At 47.7% G+C, this 16,810-nt stretch overlaps 1 protein-coding gene across 1 annotated transcript; it reads left to right on the forward strand.

The window, feature by feature from the left end:
- The first annotated feature begins 1,847 nt into the window (after nt 1-1,847).
- Nucleotides 1,848-16,684, forward strand: Syp (synaptophysin). The gene is made up of 7 exons (XM_087903217.1): nt 1,848-1,949; nt 3,043-3,108; nt 4,138-4,262; nt 7,478-7,673; nt 8,325-8,516; nt 12,702-13,032; nt 15,221-16,684. Exons 1-6 carry the CDS (start codon nt 1,914-1,916, stop codon nt 13,026-13,028), a joined length of 942 nt encoding a protein of 313 aa, XP_087759343.1. The 5' UTR covers nt 1,848-1,913; the 3' UTR covers nt 13,029-13,032; nt 15,221-16,684.
- The last annotated feature ends 126 nt before the right edge of the window (nt 16,685-16,810 follow it).

The raw sequence follows: 16,810 nt of genomic DNA on the forward strand, positions 1-16,810 counted from the left end.
TGGCGGTGCAAGCCTTATTCCTAGCATTCAGGAGGCAGAGGCAGGCAGATCTCTGTGAGTTCAAGGCCAGCCTGGTCTACACAGGGAGTTCCAGGACAGCCGGAGCTATACAGAGAGACACTGTCTCAAAAAAAGTAAAATAAAATAAAATATATATGGGGGCTAGGGAGATGGCTCATCAGGTAAAAGTGATCGGCACCAAGCCTGAAGACCTGAGTTGGATCCTCAGGATCCAAGAACTGATTCTCACAAGCTGTTTTATGACCTCCCCTTGTGCATACACACATACACACAGTAAATAATTCAATGTAACAAAAAAAGTATAAAAGCCATAGCTAGTTTAGCTATGGTGGCGTATGCCTTTAATCCCAGCACTTGTGAGGTACAGGCAGGAGAATCTCTGAGTTCAAGGCCAGTCTGATCTATAAATTTATAGCCAAGATTGTTATACAGAGAAACCTTGTCTAGAAAAAAATAAGAATAAAAAACAAAACAAACAAACAAATAAAAAATTCAGAACTAGCATGATAATACATGCCTATAATTCCAGCATCTGGGAAGTAGAAGAAAGAGAATAAGAAATTTATAACGTCTAGCTGGGCGGTGGTGGCACACGCCTTTAATCCCAGCACTCGGGAGGCAGAAGCAGGCGGATCTCTGTGAGTTCGAGGCCAGTCTGGTCTATAAGAGCTAGTTTCAGGACAGGCTCCAGAGCTACCAAGAAACCCTGTCTCAAAAAACCAAAAAACGAAAAAGAAAGAAATTTAATGTCATCCTCCACTACCCATGAAGTTCAAGGCCAACCTGGGCTATGTGAAATCCTATCTCAAAAATAAATAAATAAATGGCATCCATCCAAATATTTAGACATTCAAAGATACAGAGAGGTATGGAACGGTGTTCTTTTCTGTTGCTGACACTGTTATCCATCTTCTTTTATTACCTGTGTAAGTTGATGTACTCATAGGTTAGCACTTAGTATCTTAGTGCTTTTTAACGCATTTCTTAATGGGAGGTTGACCATCATAACCTCAACTGTATTTTAGCCCTCGGATTTTGTAACATGGCAATCATCACTGACCTTGATGAGCCTGGTTTTAGTATCACGAAAGAGGGTAGTCCATTAAGAGATGGAGGCCCCACACAGTGTCGAGAGAGAGCCTACTCTGGCAAGTCGTCCTTTCATCTCCAGGCCTATACTCTAGAGCCCCCCTTCCTTCCCTCCATCTCTCTACCCATACTAAATCAATGGAGTTTTACAAGAAAAAGGGCTAACACACAATCAATGTATTAAAAGAGAGGATCAAGGAAAAAGCCGAAGGTGAAGTACAGAGTTAGAGTAGGCAATAATTTGACCAAGAAAAAGAGAAAAATTGAGGTGGTTAGAGTTTGGGGATGTGCTTAAAAATGTAGATTTTCCAAAAGGAATCCTCTGGACCTTGAACTGTCTTTTAACCTGCAGAGACTCTGAACACCGCTGATTACTAACTGTGTGACCTTGTGCAAGTCACAATCTCTCTGGAGACTCATTTTCCTCATCCGTAAAAACAGGACTAATAGTCACTGCTATATAGGGATTAAAGGAGTGAACACATTGTAACAAACACAGCACTCGGCTTGGCAAAATATCATAGAACTGAGCGGTCCTCCTATCCCCAGACCGCTACCTATGCTTTCAGAAAGGACCCTACACTTTACGATTTACGGATTCCAGCCTCCAGGATGGAATTGCTGCAGGCGAGCTGGCGGGGGGGGGGGGGGGTACCGTGGTGCGCAGGCGCTCGCCTGAAAGAGAGACAGGGTGAGAGGGGCGGGGCTGCCGCCGACTGGGCTGTTCCGACGATCGCGCGCCGCCCCCGCCGCGCCCCGCGCCCGCCCTTGCTAGCAGGCACCTTCCGCCCCCTGCATTGCTGATGCTGCTGCTGGCAGACATGGACGTGGTGAATCAGGTATGCGCTTCAGCACCGTGGATAGAGCCCAGCGCTGGCTGGAGCCCCGGTGGCTATAGCCCCTACAACCCTAAGAGGTGTTGGCCAGGGTAGCGGATTTGGTTACTGGGGACGGGGATGGGACTGGGGGGTCTGCAGCAGGCTAGGGGAGGGAGGAAGGTGGAGAAAAGAAGTGCGCTTTTTGCCGCATCGAGGACTATCCTCACTGCCGCAGAGGGGGCCGACAGAGCCCCATAAGAACTGTCGGCGGGGAGGAAGAGGGGAGCCCGGGTCTAGGAAGAGGGCAAAGGGGTAGGGGAGGGGAAAATGAAAAGAAGACTTGGGGGGCTGCAGATGAGCTAGGAAATAGAGCGACAGAAGGTGTGGGGGCGGGGTGGGGGAGGGCTGGCATCCGCCCCTCCCAGAGATTTCACCCCGGTAGATGACCACCCTCCCCTCCCCCCAGCAGATCTAGGGGGACGATCCGATTTAGCCTCTCCAAAGCCCCCAGGCTCCTCATTCCCAGTGCATATCCAGGGAATCCATGCCCCGGCTCTCTCCCTCCTTAATCATTCCAGACCATCTCCGCCATCTCCTTCTTCATCACCTCAGAACTGGCTTCCTCCCTAACCAGTAGCGACCCCTCCCCACCCTCATCTCCTCAGACACATCATCTGACTCACCTTTACCACTGCAGACCCCTCCCCTATGCTGTTGTGACTCACCTTCATCCCTCGGAGCCCCCTCCCCCACTCGAATGAGCCCCATCTTCTTCCACTCAACCTTTTCCCCTTTTCCCTTTCTGAGTCACCTTTAAGCAGCTCAGACTCTCCTTCCCTAACTAGTCTGGACCCCATCTATTTTCTACACCCGACCTCTGCCGTGTGACTCATCAGCTCACACTTCACCACCCCTGAACCCTGGGGGTTTTCTCTGAGACCCTGGTGTTTACTCCTTCCCCAAAGTGTCATTTTCTCCTCCTCACTTCCTCTCCATAAGTCACCCACTTCTAGGGGGTCACATGCCCTATCCCCAGGGATCATTGCTTGGCAGCCTGGCCCCTCACCTCCATCTCTATTTCCCACGACCCCCCCCCCACTGTTTTTCTCCTCAGCTGGTGGCTGGGGGTCAGTTCCGGGTGGTCAAGGAGCCCCTTGGCTTCGTGAAGGTGCTGCAGTGGGTAAGTGTGGTGTGGGTTGTGGGATGGGTGGAGTGCAAGGAGAGAGGGTGATAATGGGGTCCAGAAGAGCAGGGGTGTTGGAGGGTCAGGGAGCCAGAAAAGAACTGGAGTGGAAGGAGATGAGGGAATTGGGCTCTAGAGTAAGGTCCCAGGGGTTTAAGGACAGGGGACAGATAGGCTATGACGTCACATAAGGCCGAGGGTACCCCTGTTGTGGAGTGGCAGATTGTGACGTCCTACCTCCTCTCTTGAACTAAAGGAGGGAGGGATGGGAGGTGGAGCCTGAAGCCGACTGCTGAGAGAGAGAGAGAGAGAGAGAGAGAGAGAGAGAGAGAGAGAGAGAAGCAAAACCAGAAAAATCCAGAGACAGTGAAGGAGACAGAGAATGAGAGGCAGGGAATGGTAGAGACAGTGATGTAAATGCCAAGAAAAAAGAGATGAGAGCCAGAGAACTGGGCGTGAAGCAGAAAATGTGGTAGGGGAAAGAAAAGCACGCACAGATAGATGGACACCCAAAAGAGAAAACAGAGAGCAACATACAGAAATGGGCACAAGGGAGACAGAGAGCCATAGAGACCTTGTGACAGGCAGAGCAGAACAGACAGGCAGACCAAGAAACAAGTGTGCAGAGACATACAGTTACACAGAGTGTAAAAAAAGAGAGAGAGAGATGATGGGGGAGAACATGAATAGAAACACAGATACTGAGAGAAAGAGATGCAAAAGACAAAGATGCAATGAGTGACAGAAGAGGAGAGAAAAAGAAAGGGGAAAAGGGACAGGGGAAGGAAGGGGAGGGGAGAAGCCAGAGCACCCAGAGGTAAAAGCAGAGACACAAGGAGAGAGAAACAGTCACACCCCTGTAATCAGCTTGTGCTAGGACCCGGTGAACCCTGATTAGAGGGGTGGGGGTGGGGACCTCTCCATCTGCTGCTGTCTCTGCTGCCCCCCTCAATCTGTCCAGAGGAGGGCACTCCCTCCCACATGCATACAGGCTCACTACAGCCATCCCCTTCCCTGCTACCCAAGGTCTTTGCCATCTTCGCCTTTGCTACATGTGGCAGCTACAACGGAGAGCTTCGGCTGAGCGTGGAGTGTGCCAACAAGACGGAGAGTGCCCTCAACATCGAAGTTGAATTTGAGTACCCGTTCAGGTGTGCCCCTGCCCTGGTATCCTGAGACCTGGGAGAGGCAGGGCCAGGGTGAGGGTGGGTCCGAGCAATCCTTCCCTGTGACCATTGTACAGCACACACAGGTCACAGCCACTGGGATCACTGCCCGTGCGCTGAACAGCTACTGTGTAACTGGCACTGCTCCTGATCTCTAGGACAATGTGATGTGCAAGACAGACACAGGGTGTCACCCTCTCTAGCTATATCCTGGCAAAAAAAAAAAAAGGAACACAAGACAGGAAATAAGTAAGATTCATAAGCAAATGGCAAAGTTGGGGCAAAGTGGTAGAGAGCTTGCACAGCCTTGGCACTGGGATACAGAGAGAGAAAGAGAGAGCTACATGTGTAGCGTACACATTCCAGCGTATACATATATGTACACTGGAATGCAGTAAATGCTCAATTAATGTTCGTTGCTGGGTGTGGTAGCAAATGCTTGTAATCCCAGCGCTTAGGAGGCTATGCCAGAAAGATTGTGGTGAGTTCCAGGCTACCCTCAGATACAAAATGAGACCTTGTCTCCAAATAAGGGGAGTGCAATGGCTTAGCACACAGAGGCACTTGCCACTAAGCCTGACAACTTGACTTTGATCGCTAAATCACATGTGGTAGAAAGAAAGAAAGAAAAGACTCCCTGCAAATTATTCTCTGACCTCCACACATGAGCTGTGACAAACATACACCTACATACATGTGGGCATGCACACACTAAATTCAAATTTAAAAAGACATCTTTTTAAATAATGCTAGTTAACATTATTTACTTCTCAATGTGCTGGAGTTTAACAGTGACTAAAGCAGATCAAATTCCCAGTCCTCATGGCTCTACATTAGAGCAAACAAAAGAGAATAACTAGTGATGCAGATAAATACTAGGAGCATATCTGCATGCAGGGGTTTTGCTATATTGATATGGAAAAACCTGGGACCAAATTAGAGGTTCCTGATGTTTACTGAGCCCTGAACATGTGGCCGGCATTGTACTAGGTGTCAGGTGTACATGAGTAAGGACAAGCTGGAGGAACGGCTACGTCTTAAGGATGGGGAGACAGACTCACAGTTTCGCTTGACTTTCCTTGACGACTGCACCAAATCATGTCACAGTTTGAGTCTAAGTTCCTCGTTTGTAAACAGAGATAATATTGATGCTCCACAAGGGGATGGGACATCTTCACTAAGTCGATACTTGTAAAGCACTCAGTGCAGTGTCTGGGACCAAGAAGTGCTCTGCGTGTGCTTGTTAAGTGTAAGAAATCAGAGTTAGGAGCTTGGGGAAGAATTGGGAGTTGGGCAACACCAAAGGTAAATGGAGGCCTAAAAGATCACACAGTTGGGAGAGGGAAGACAGCTCAGGTCCCGACCAGTGATAGAAACAGGAAACAGCAGCAGAGCATGGCCTGAGAGAGAGCGAGCGTCAGAGCTATCCAGATTCACATAAGCCAAGGAGAAAAGAGTTTGGGGACTGAGGGTGTAGCTCAATGGCAAAGCACTTGTCTAGCATGCCTTGGGTCCCATCTCAAGTACCTTGGAGAAGGGGGAGGCACACACATGATGTTTGGGGGGCAGGGGTGAGGGGTAGTTGGCAGCATAAGAACCAGCCTTTTGGGAATTCCCTAAAGGCCACAGAAGCCCTCTATGAATCCCTCACCCCCACCCCAGCATCTTCCATGCTTGGGATCTCTGCTATAGGAGACACCAGTTCTCTTTGCTCAGTCTTGGGATCCAGTCTCCAACCTGAGGCCAGAGCTGTGAGCTCCCAGTCCAGTTCTATTCTGCCCACACATGAGGCTTTCCCCATCACAGCACAGGGAAGGCCTTTGATACAGGACACCTTCCCAGAGTGCCCCCTTCATACATCCTGTTCCAATATCCCTCTACTCTTCGATCTTTTCCTATTTCACAGCTGTTAGCTTCTCTGCCACGCATACATTTTTTATTTTATCTCAGGGACCTAAAAAGAGTCTCTAAAAAGAGAAAAGAGTCAAGATTGTTTAGGAGGAGATGGGATTCACACAGGAGCTCTGTCCTTCCTCTACTAGCTGCATGACTATACAAGCAAATGCACTTCTCTAAGCCTGTTCCCATCTCTGTGTTTCACCCTAAAAACACTGCTTGAGAACCTAATGGGTGCCAGCACTGTCCCCGACCCTTGGGATCTGTCAGTAAATGAAAAAGAAATAAGCCCTGCCCCCTCATAGTTACAGGAGAAAAAATCAAGGGGAAAATAGTAAATCCCAAGCTGGGGAGATAGCTCTGTCAGTAAAGTGCTTGTCTTACAGGTATGAGGACTTGAGCTTCACCCCCAGAACCCACTTAAACAAATCCAGCATGGTGGCTTATGCCAGAATCCCTGGCACACCATGGACAGCCAACTTAGGGTAATTGGCGAGTTCCAAGTCAGAGAGAGACCCTGTTTAAAAAAGAGGGGTGATGGCACCTGAGGAACAACACATGAGGTTAAAATCGATCTGTCACAAGTCTGTGCAACTGCATACACACCCACAAATGTGCACCTGCACACACATGCACATTCAAACACAAACGCACACATGCATAAGGTCCTATGTTCAATCATCAGCACCAAAAAAAGTTTTAAAAGTGAGATGCAGGAAGTCTTTAATGAGAAGGTGATCCTTAAGAAAAGTCTGAAGGAACTGGAAGAATAAGACATGAGGCCGGGCCGTGGTGGTGCACGCCTTTAATCCGAGCACTCGGGAGGCAGAGGCAGGTGAATCCCTGTGAGTTCGAGGCCAGCCTGGTCTACAAGAGCTAGTTTCAGGACAGCTAGGACTGTTAGACAGGGAAACCCTGTCTCAGAAAAAAAAAAAGACTAAGACATGAAGCTATGTTAAGGAAGAGCATGCTTACGTGCTCTTCCAAAGGGCTGAGAAACAAGGGGAGAGCATTCCTGTTAGAGAGTACATGCAGCCAATGCAAAGACCCTAGAGTGAAAAGATACGATACCTGGTACATTCTAGGACAAACTCAAAAGCAGAAGTGCCTGGGTTGCAGTGGAGGAGGGATACCACATATCTTACCAGGATGTTTTCAGCAACCAATGGTACATTGCCACTGCTCAGTGTGTGGTCATTTCCTCCTCTTCCTGGGACCTCGAAACAATCTGGGAGGCCCATGGCTGGGAAGGTGAGAAAAGGATTCTTAGAGTCTGGGCCACACCTACACACCTCTCTCTTCAGGCTGCACCAAGTGTACTTTGATGCACCCACCTGCAAAGGGGGCACCACCAAGGTCTTCCTAGTTGGGGACTACTCCTCGTCAGCTGAATTCTTCGTCACCGTGGCTGTGTTTGCCTTCCTCTATTCCATGGGGGCCCTGGCTACCTACATCTTCCTGCAGAACAAATACCGAGAGAACAACAAAGGACCCATGATGGTGAGTCCCCACAGCTAATTGACATGCATTGACCAGGGACATGAGGCTGCATGAGACTCACAGGCCAAACCGACTCCAAGACAGGCCCATTGCCAAGCAGCCCAACACTGTTGTTGTCTCCATGACTCGACAGTGGGCATCTGGCTTGTGAAGGCATAAAGTCGCAGAGACATATGCACAGCCCACACAGAATGCCAGACCAGCCCACAACCTGACCCTACTATCTTTCACACAGCCACAGAGACTAGATCAAAGGAAGGAGTACTGAAGTTCACTGTGACAGTAATACATGTCACCCTGCCACACAGACACTGATTCCTACACAGAGATATTCTCACACCCTCATCCCAGACATAAAATGACACATATTCCCACATGCAAATAAAAGCGGTAAGACACACTTCTCAGAGATTCAGAAACATCCCACAGACTTAGTTCCTCCCTCAACATCCGCACCCACACTAGCACACTCCCACAGCTTCTGTATCATATACACTCACAGGAACTCAGGCTGAACACACTGGGAGCTTGCAGACTACAAAGGCAGAAGAGAGGCAGGACCCCTCCCACAAAAGCGTGTCACCTCAAAAGGGCTGGGGGCTCAACTTGAAGCAGTCCATTCACAGTGACATCTTCCTCACCCCTGCCTAGGACTTCCTGGCCACGGCAGTGTTTGCCTTCATGTGGCTAGTTAGCTCATCCGCTTGGGCCAAAGGCCTGTCCGATGTGAAGATGGCCACGGACCCAGAGGACATTATCAAGGGGATGACCGTGTGCCGCCAGACAGGGAACACGTGCAAGGAACTGAGGGACCCTGTGACTTCAGGACTCAACACCTCAGTGGTAAGCCCTGGGAAGCTGGCTGGGTGGGAAGAGAAAAGCTGAAGGACACAGTCTGGGATGGAAAGTGGTGGAGACAGAAGATGAGAGGAGAGTCGGGAGATCCACGGGGGCTCCCAGGAGGAGGCATGCCAACAAAAGCAGGCTGAACAACTATAATCATTCGGATAGCACACTCTGTCTGTCCCCCATTGGGGGGAACATGAGGCCCTTCAGATTAGGCCGGGACACCTGGACCCAGCCCAGTATGGTCAAATCTCCTGAAACTCAGTATCCTCCCAGGACTTGCTTCCGAAACTGCAAAAGAAAAGACTATCTTGAAATGGTTCCCGTCTTGGACGCCCCCTACTGGCTAGAATCAGTCTGAACATAGATCCTCTCACTTGCAAGCTCTGTGACCTACAGCTAGCGACAAACCTTTTGGGGGATCATTTTGAGCATGTAATTGAAGGCTAATAATGATAGGTCCTGCTCCAAAGCTGAGTTCTCACTGAATTCACACCACACAAAGTGCTTAGGAAATAACCTGACACAATATTGCATCCTATGTCACTATTGCAGATGCTAAGATTTGAACTGTTCTTTCCTGCCTCTTGTTGACTGTGTTATCTTGGGTAACTGAGCCTTTATGGACTTGACTTTAAAATAAACATATCAAGGCTGGAGAGGAAGTTCAGTAGTTAAGATCACCGGTTGCTCTTCCAGAGGACGCAGATTCGAGAACCGGCACTTACATGACAGCTCACATCTGTCTGTAACTCCCGTTCCAGGGGTTCCGACACCCTCACACAGACATTCATGCAGACAAAACACCACTACACATAATTTTTTTAAAAAATTAATTAATTAAAATAAATAAATAAATAAAATGGACATATCAAGGGTTGGAGAGATGGCTCAGTGATAAAGAGTACTTGCTGCTCAGCTGGGCAGCACTGGCACACGCCTTTAATCCCAGCACTCGGGAGGCAGAGGCAAGCAGATCTCTGTGAGTTCGAGACCAGTCTGGTCTACAGAACGCATTCCAGAACAGCCAAGGCTACACAGGGAAACCTTGTCACAGGGGAGGGTTGCAGGAGGATGGGGAACACTTGCTGCTTTTGCAGAGCACCGAGATTCAATTCCTAGCACCCACACTTTGGCTCTGACCACTCCATAATCCTAGTTCCAAGGAACTTGTACCCTCTCTGATCTACTCAAGGACCAGGCATGCAGGTGGTACACAAGCATATGTGTGGCCAAAACGCTTTATCCCTAAACGAAATTTGAAGGCTTTTTAAAAAGTAAAATAAAGTGGAGATAACAGTCCAAGTGTGGTAGGAGGCTGGGGCAGGAAGACTGGCGAGAGTTTGAGACTCTGGGTTATATAATGAGTTCCAAGATAGCCTAGGCTGCAGAGCAAGATCTTGTCTCAAAAAAGAAAAAGAAAAAGAAAAAAAGAAAAAAGCTAAAAACACTAAAAATAAAATGAGGATATGCACTGGGTGTAGTGGTGCATGTGTGTAGTCTCAGCTACTAGACAAGTAGAGGCAGAAGGCCAAACACTTGAGCCAAGGAGTTCTGGGCCAACCTGGGCAACATTTCAAACTGTCTCAGAAAAAGAATAAAATAAAATGTAGGTCTTACTTCCTGTCCAAACATGGAACTTTAAGTGAACTAATATTGTTTGAGGTACTCAGAAGAGGGTTTGACATAATAGTAAATGGCATATAGCATTTTGTTTTTAAAATATTTTATGTTTGATATATTTATTTATAATTTTAAATTGTTTTTCTTTAAGAACATATACTTAGCTAGGCATGGTAGCATATATCTTTAATCTCAGCATTTGGGAGCAGAGGCAGATGGATCTCTGTGAGCTTGAGGCCAACCTGGTCTAATGAGTTCCAGGTCAGCTAGGACTACACAGAAAAACCCTGTCTAAAACAATCAAAACAAAACAAAAAAGCATTTATTTAGAGTCAGAAATGTTAATACATGCCTGTAAACCGAGCACTTAAATCACTAATTTTTTAAAAAAGATTTATTTTTTACGCATATGAGTGTTTTGCTTACATGTGCGTATGTGTACCACTTTCATTCTTGGTGCCTATGGAGGTTAAGAAGAGGGTGTCAGAAACCAGACATAATGGTGCAGGTCTTTAATCCCAGTACTCGGGAAGCAGAGGCAGGCGGATCTCTGTGAGTTCGAGGCCAGCCTGGTCTACAGAGCGAGTTCAGATAACCAGGGCTACAGAGAGAAGCCTTGACTCTAAAAAGCTTAAGAAAGAAGAGAGTGCAGGTGCCCAGACACTGGGGTTACAGGGGTTTGGGAGCCATCATGTGGGTGCTCAAAATTGAACTGAGCCTAAATCCTCTTAACCCTGAGCCATTACTCCACCCCCAGGGCTAATTTAAAGTCAGACTAGCCTACATAGTGAGCTCCAAGCCATCCTGGGATAAATGACAAAATCCTGTATCAAAAACAAATAAAAATCAAATAGGCACACCATGTCTCTTGCACTTTCAAACACACACATACACACACACACACACACACACACTATAAATAAATGAATTTAATAAAAAGTAAAGCCCACTGGGCAGTGGTGGCACATGCCTTTAATACCAGTACTCAGGAGGCAGAGGCAGGCGGATCTCTGTTGAGTTCAAGAACAACCTGGTCTACAGAGTGAGTTCCAGGACAGGATCCAAAGCTACACAGAGAAACCCTGTCTTAATAAATAAATGAGAGAGATAGAGAGAGAGAAATTAAACCAAGGATATTTGTTTAGTAAAAAGCAAAAGATTTATACGATCTGAAGAGAAACCAGAGTATAAAGGTATTTGTTTAAAAAGTAAAAGAAAACAGGGGACTGGAGGGATTGCTCAGTGGTTAAGAACACTTACTGCTTTTCCTAAGAATGTGAGTTCAATTCCTATCGCTTGGGAAGCAGAGGCCAGCTTGGCCTACATAGTGAGTTCCCAGATTGCCAGGCTACACAGTAAAACCCTGTCTTAACAACCACAAGAAGCATTTGGGAGGCAGAGGCAGATCTGAGTTCAAGGCCAGTCAAGTGCCAGGACAGCCAGAACTACATACTACATAGAGCATAGAGAGACCCTGTCTCAGAAAATATGTGTGTGTGTATATATATATATATATATATAGAGAGAGAGAGAGAGAGAGAGAGAGAGAGGAGGGCTACTTGTTTGTTTGTCCCGGCCACCCAGAACCAAAATAATCACACAGAAACTGTATTAATTAAAACACTGCTTGGTCCATTAGCTCTAGCTTCTTATTAGCTAACTCTTATACTAATTTAACCCATTTCTATTGATCTGCGTATCACCATGTGGCAGTGGCTTACCGGCAAAGATTTGGCATGTCTGAATTTGGAGGCTTCTTGATGTCTCCCTGACTCTGCCTTCTTCCTCCCAGAATTCAGTTTAGTTTTCCCCTCCTACCTAAGTTCTGCTCTATCAACAGGCCAAGGCAGTTTCTTTATTCATTAATGGTAATCACAGCACACAGAGGGGGACTCCCACAACATATTTTATACATGTACACTTCTAAGTTTTATACATATGCATCTGTGCTAATTTGTACATACATGTGTACATAAACATTAATTAGTGTTTATTTAAAATGTATACTTATATATTTTGCTAATTTGAATTTATTATATTTTGTATATGTATAAACATGTATACTTAATAAGTGTGTACTTAAATACATTTTTAAAATTATGTTTTTCTTCTTTTGAGGCAGGGTCTGTCTACATGGCCCTGGTTGTCCTGGAACTCATTCTGTAGACCAGACTGGCCTCAAGCTCACAGAGATGCATCTGCCTCTGCCTCCTCAATACTGGAATTAAAAGTCTTGCACCATCACCCCTGCCCTAAAAATTAGTTGTTTGAGGCTGACTCTCGTGTAGCCCAGGCTGGCCTCTAGTCTTGAATTGATTTTCCTGTCTCCAGTTCCCTAGAATTACAGTTGTGGGCCACTAGGCTCAATAAATACTTGTACATCTAAATTCTAACAAATGCATGCCCCAGTCCCAAATTTTTCTGTACACTGATAGTCACGGAGACTCTGGAATTTAAGCCCTAAAAATGCCTATTCCTGTTTGCTCAGTCTTAAAATGCCCGGGGCTGCCAAGGTAATGAATGGGTGAGGGACAACAGTTTGGCCTTGTCTCCCTGCAGGTGTTTGGCTTCCTGAACCTGGTCCTCTGGGTTGGCAACCTATGGTTTGTGTTCAAAGAGACAGGCTGGGCCGCCCCGTTCATGCGCGCACCTCCAGGCGCTCCGGAAAAGCAGCCAGCACCTGGGGATGCCTACGGCGATGCTGGCTACGGGCAGGGCCCCGGAGGATATGGGCCCCAGGACTCCTACGGGCCTCAGGGTGGTTACCAACCCGACTACGGGCAGCCAGCGGGTGGCGGTGGCGGTGGCTACGGGCCTCAGGGCGACTATGGGCAACAAGGCTATGGCCCACAGGGAGCGCCCACCTCCTTCTCCAATCAGATGTAATCTGGTGAGTGATGGATGGACGGATGCGGCAGGGAGGTACTAGAAATGAAACTTGAAGTAACCAATAGACAGGCAAAACTACAAAAAGCGGGGGGGGGGGAAATGAACGCGGAAAATCTAGCCAATGGGCGGAGAGCAAAAGAAGGAAGGGGAAGGAGCAGCGTTCAGAATAGCCAATGAATGGAGTGTAGGAGCACTTGAGCAGTGGAGAGTCACGGAAGTAGTGTAGTTTCCAGGTAGGGAAGGGGAGGTGGGTCTTCGAAAGGATTGATAAACTAATAGGAGATAAAGCGGATAGATGGGGGAAGGTAAGCACGGTGGGGTTTGAGGGTTACCAGCGCACGAGCAGGATGTAGATCTGCTGCTCCCTCTCCTTAACTCTTGTAGTGAAAGAGATGGTGTGGAATTTCAAATGAAGAAAAAGGGAAGGGCAGGGGCCTTGGAAACATGCATATGCCTTCTTGTTGGGCCATAAAAGAAATGAATGCCTGGCGTGATGGAGCACATATATAATCCCCGCACTTGAGAGGCTGAGGCACGGGGATTGCAAGTTCTTGAGTCCTGCTTGGTCTGTATAGCCAAATCCTGTCTCAGAGAAAGGTGGTGTCACCTAGGTGGGAATAGATTTGCTAGTGGGTGAGCCATGTTGGAGAGTCTTCTAAAGCAGCTCACTTTTTTAATTAATCAAAAAGTCCTTGGCCAGGTGTGGTGGTCCCAGTGCCTTTAATCCCAGCACTGGAGAGTCAGAGACAGGTGGGGCTCTGTAAGTTCAAGACCAGCCTGGTTTACAAGGCAACTTCCAGGTCACTCAGGCCCAGACTTTCCATTTTTCACATTCATCTTCCCTCTTCGCAAGAGCCTAGTCTATCCCATTTACAACCTGTTCCACCCCCAGCGTCCACGAGGATTCAGCTAGGCCACTGTCCTCCTAAATTCAGAAATCACTGTCCTGTATTCAGAAGCCGGTTGTAGCATCTCAGTAAAAGGCAAACGTTTTCCAGAGTGGTCACAAGGCTCACATACGCTGCACAGACGGCTTTGTCTTTGCTGTATGGTTGATGTTATTTTTGAGACCAGGTCTCCGGTAGCTCATGCTGGCCTGGAGCTCATTGTGTTAGCTAAGGATGACCTTGAATTCCTGATTGTGCCTCCACCTCCTTGTTTTGCTAGGGTCCCACTAATGTAGCCCAGGCTGGCCTCAAACTTGTTTTCCTCATGCCTCTGCCTCCTAAATTCTGGGGTCACAGGCATATACCTCCAACTCCATAATCAGTGATTATTTGTCTAAAACAAATCCCCCTGTTATCTCATCACACCCTGTGTTTTTCCGTATCGCAATTTTAATTGCTAACTTATGGTTCATGACTGTATTCCACTAGATTGGAGGTATAATCAAGGCTCATTCATGCTATACACACATCACTTAGAGCACCTTTTAAAAATGATTTTATTTTATTTGATTATGTATATGTGTGTTAATATGTGCATGTGAGTTCAAGTGACCATGGAGCCCAGGAGAAAGGTCAGATTCCTTGGAGCTGAAGTTACAAATGGTTGTGACCCACCCAATATGTGTGCTGGGAGTCAAATGTGGGTCCTCTGAAAGAGCGACAAGCTCTCTTAACTTCTGAGCCATCTCTACAGCCCCACTTAGAGAATTTTGTTCTTGGGTGACAGGTCTCAGTCCATAGCATTGGCTATCTTGGGACTCACTCTGTAGACCAGGCTAGCCTTGAGCTCACAGTGATCCACCTGCCTCCGTCTCCTGAGTGCTGAGATTAAAGGTGTGCACCACCATGCCTGGCCTCTTATCATTTTATATTAGGTGATTCACTAATATGTCCTGTTCATCCTGTGAAACTTGTCTCCCCTAATAATGATGTAAGTCTCACCAAGAAAGGGTTATTTATTTTGATTTTCAACAGTGACTAGAACGGTACTGATTAATGGGCTTTTTTGATTAGGAGAGAGGACCTCAACTGTTCCTTTGGTACCCAGTTTGAACAAGGTTGGTAATATCTTCATTGTGAGAGCAGCTAGGATGAGGCTGATTCCAGAGCTGTTAGAGAAGAAAACATGACAGGCAGAAGAAAAAGTGTTGTGGCCCAATCCCTCCCTGGGGATGTCACCCTCACTGTAGGGTACCACCCTCATCTGGACTTCTCCTTTCTGTGGCTTTTGTCTCTCTACAGGTCAGTGAAGCCCACGAAGACCCCATGGGTGGGCAAGAGCTCAAGAGAAGACCTGCCCCCTTCCTATCCCCATACCCTAGGTCTCCATCCCTCAACCCAGGAGATCCTGTCTTTGCTGTTTATATATATATTATATTATATATAAATATCTATTTATCTGTCTGAGCCCTACCCTCACCCACTTCTCCATGCACTAGGGGCCCAGTCCTGAATGGGCTCCTCCCTTATCCTGACCTTGCATTCCTCAGCCCCTCTCTGTTCCCTAGCCCTGTCCCTTGAGGTAAGGGGGCTCTAGAAAGGGGACAGGAAGGGGACCAGACCTTGGCTGCATGGGGAGGGTCAATGTGACTTTTCCTTTACTTGTCTCCCTCTGCTCCTCCTGACTCTCCAGCCTTGGTTCCTCCAGCATCGCCTGAACAGAAGCTTGAATGGAAATCCAACCCCAAGAGTAGGACAGCAGATTGGGTGGGGATACAGGATACGGGTGAACCAGGTGGAGTGATGGGAGGAGATCTGCAGAGAGCTCTGGAGAGTCAGCAGAGAGCTGGGTTCCAGACATACTAGACACTAGACATGGAGCCTTTTAGGGAAATGGTGTTCTACAGCATTCTGGAAGGGGGTTGGAAGGGACCCAAGGGAGCGGTTTTAGGAGGGGCATGGTTTTAACATCCAGTGGGCTCCAGAATGAGCCAGCTTGGGTTGGAACCAGCATCTCTAGAAGGAATGTATATTGAAACATGCAGGAGTCTGTGTTTGATTGCAAAGAGCTTGGGCAAGACTTGAACTTGAGCTTGAACTGGGGTTCAGGAGTGATGTAGGCTTGAGAGGAGGTCCTGTCAGGGTTCTAGATGGGCATATGAAGGGTATGAGGAGTGTGTGATGGTCTCTGAATGGAAGCCCTTCCTGTCATGGGGCAGCAAAGAAAATCTGTTTTCAAATGAGTAGGGTTCGAGCAGTAGGTGTGGGTGACCATAGTTAGGAGCTGTGAGACGAGTTGTGTTAAACGCAGGAGAGAGAATACGCACATGGCACCCTGGGAATTGAGGTAACCTGGGAAGAGCCAAGTATTGTGGTTTAGAGGGTGAAGGGTGGGATCCAGAGAGAAATGTCCCTTGCTCACCCCCTCAAGAGACAGCTAGATAATCAGAGGATAGAGTCTACAGGTCTGTGGGGCTGACCCACCCTCTTCCCCTTTCTCTACTCTCTCCCTTCACATTCCCCTCTGCCCCAGAATACTTGGAGGCTGGGTCTGGAGCCCCCATCCTGTACCCTCTGCTGTGTCTGTGATGTTGGTAGTGCCTGTGATCGTGTGTTGCCATGTTGTCTGACTGTGGCCCCTCTCTCTTCCCTCCAGACCCCCTACTTTCCTGTGCCCTTCGGTATTGTTTGAAGACTCCCCCCCTCCAAGGAAAAACAAATATGAGAAATTCCCTTCTCCCAAATAAACTCCTCAACCACCCAGTTCATCTGGCTCTGATTTCTCGGTGCGTCTTTTCCTTTGGGTGCAGATGAAGGGAAAGGAGGCGAGAGGAGAGGAAATCTGAGTTAGCACTGCTTGCTGTACCATTGCTGGCCATTGAATCTTTCTAG

This window comes from Myodes glareolus, chromosome X (assembly GCF_982192425.1).
Source record: "Myodes glareolus chromosome X, mMyoGla1.1, whole genome shotgun sequence".
Lineage (NCBI taxonomy): Eukaryota > Metazoa > Chordata > Mammalia > Rodentia > Cricetidae > Myodes > Myodes glareolus.

What these genes read in the sequence shown, in the direction of transcription:
- Syp (XM_087903217.1), top strand. Translation starts at nt 1,914, where the DNA reads ATGCTGCTGCTGGCAGACATGGACGTGGTGAATCAG. An exon ending in ACATGGACGTGGTGAATCAG is followed by an intron (nt 1,950 to 3,042) that starts GTATGCGCTTCA and finishes TTTTCTCCTCAG; the next exon opens with CTGGTGGCTGGGGGTCAGTT. An exon ending in ACAACAAAGGACCCATGATG is followed by an intron (nt 7,674 to 8,324) that starts GTGAGTCCCCAC and finishes ACCCCTGCCTAG; the next exon opens with GACTTCCTGGCCACGGCAGT.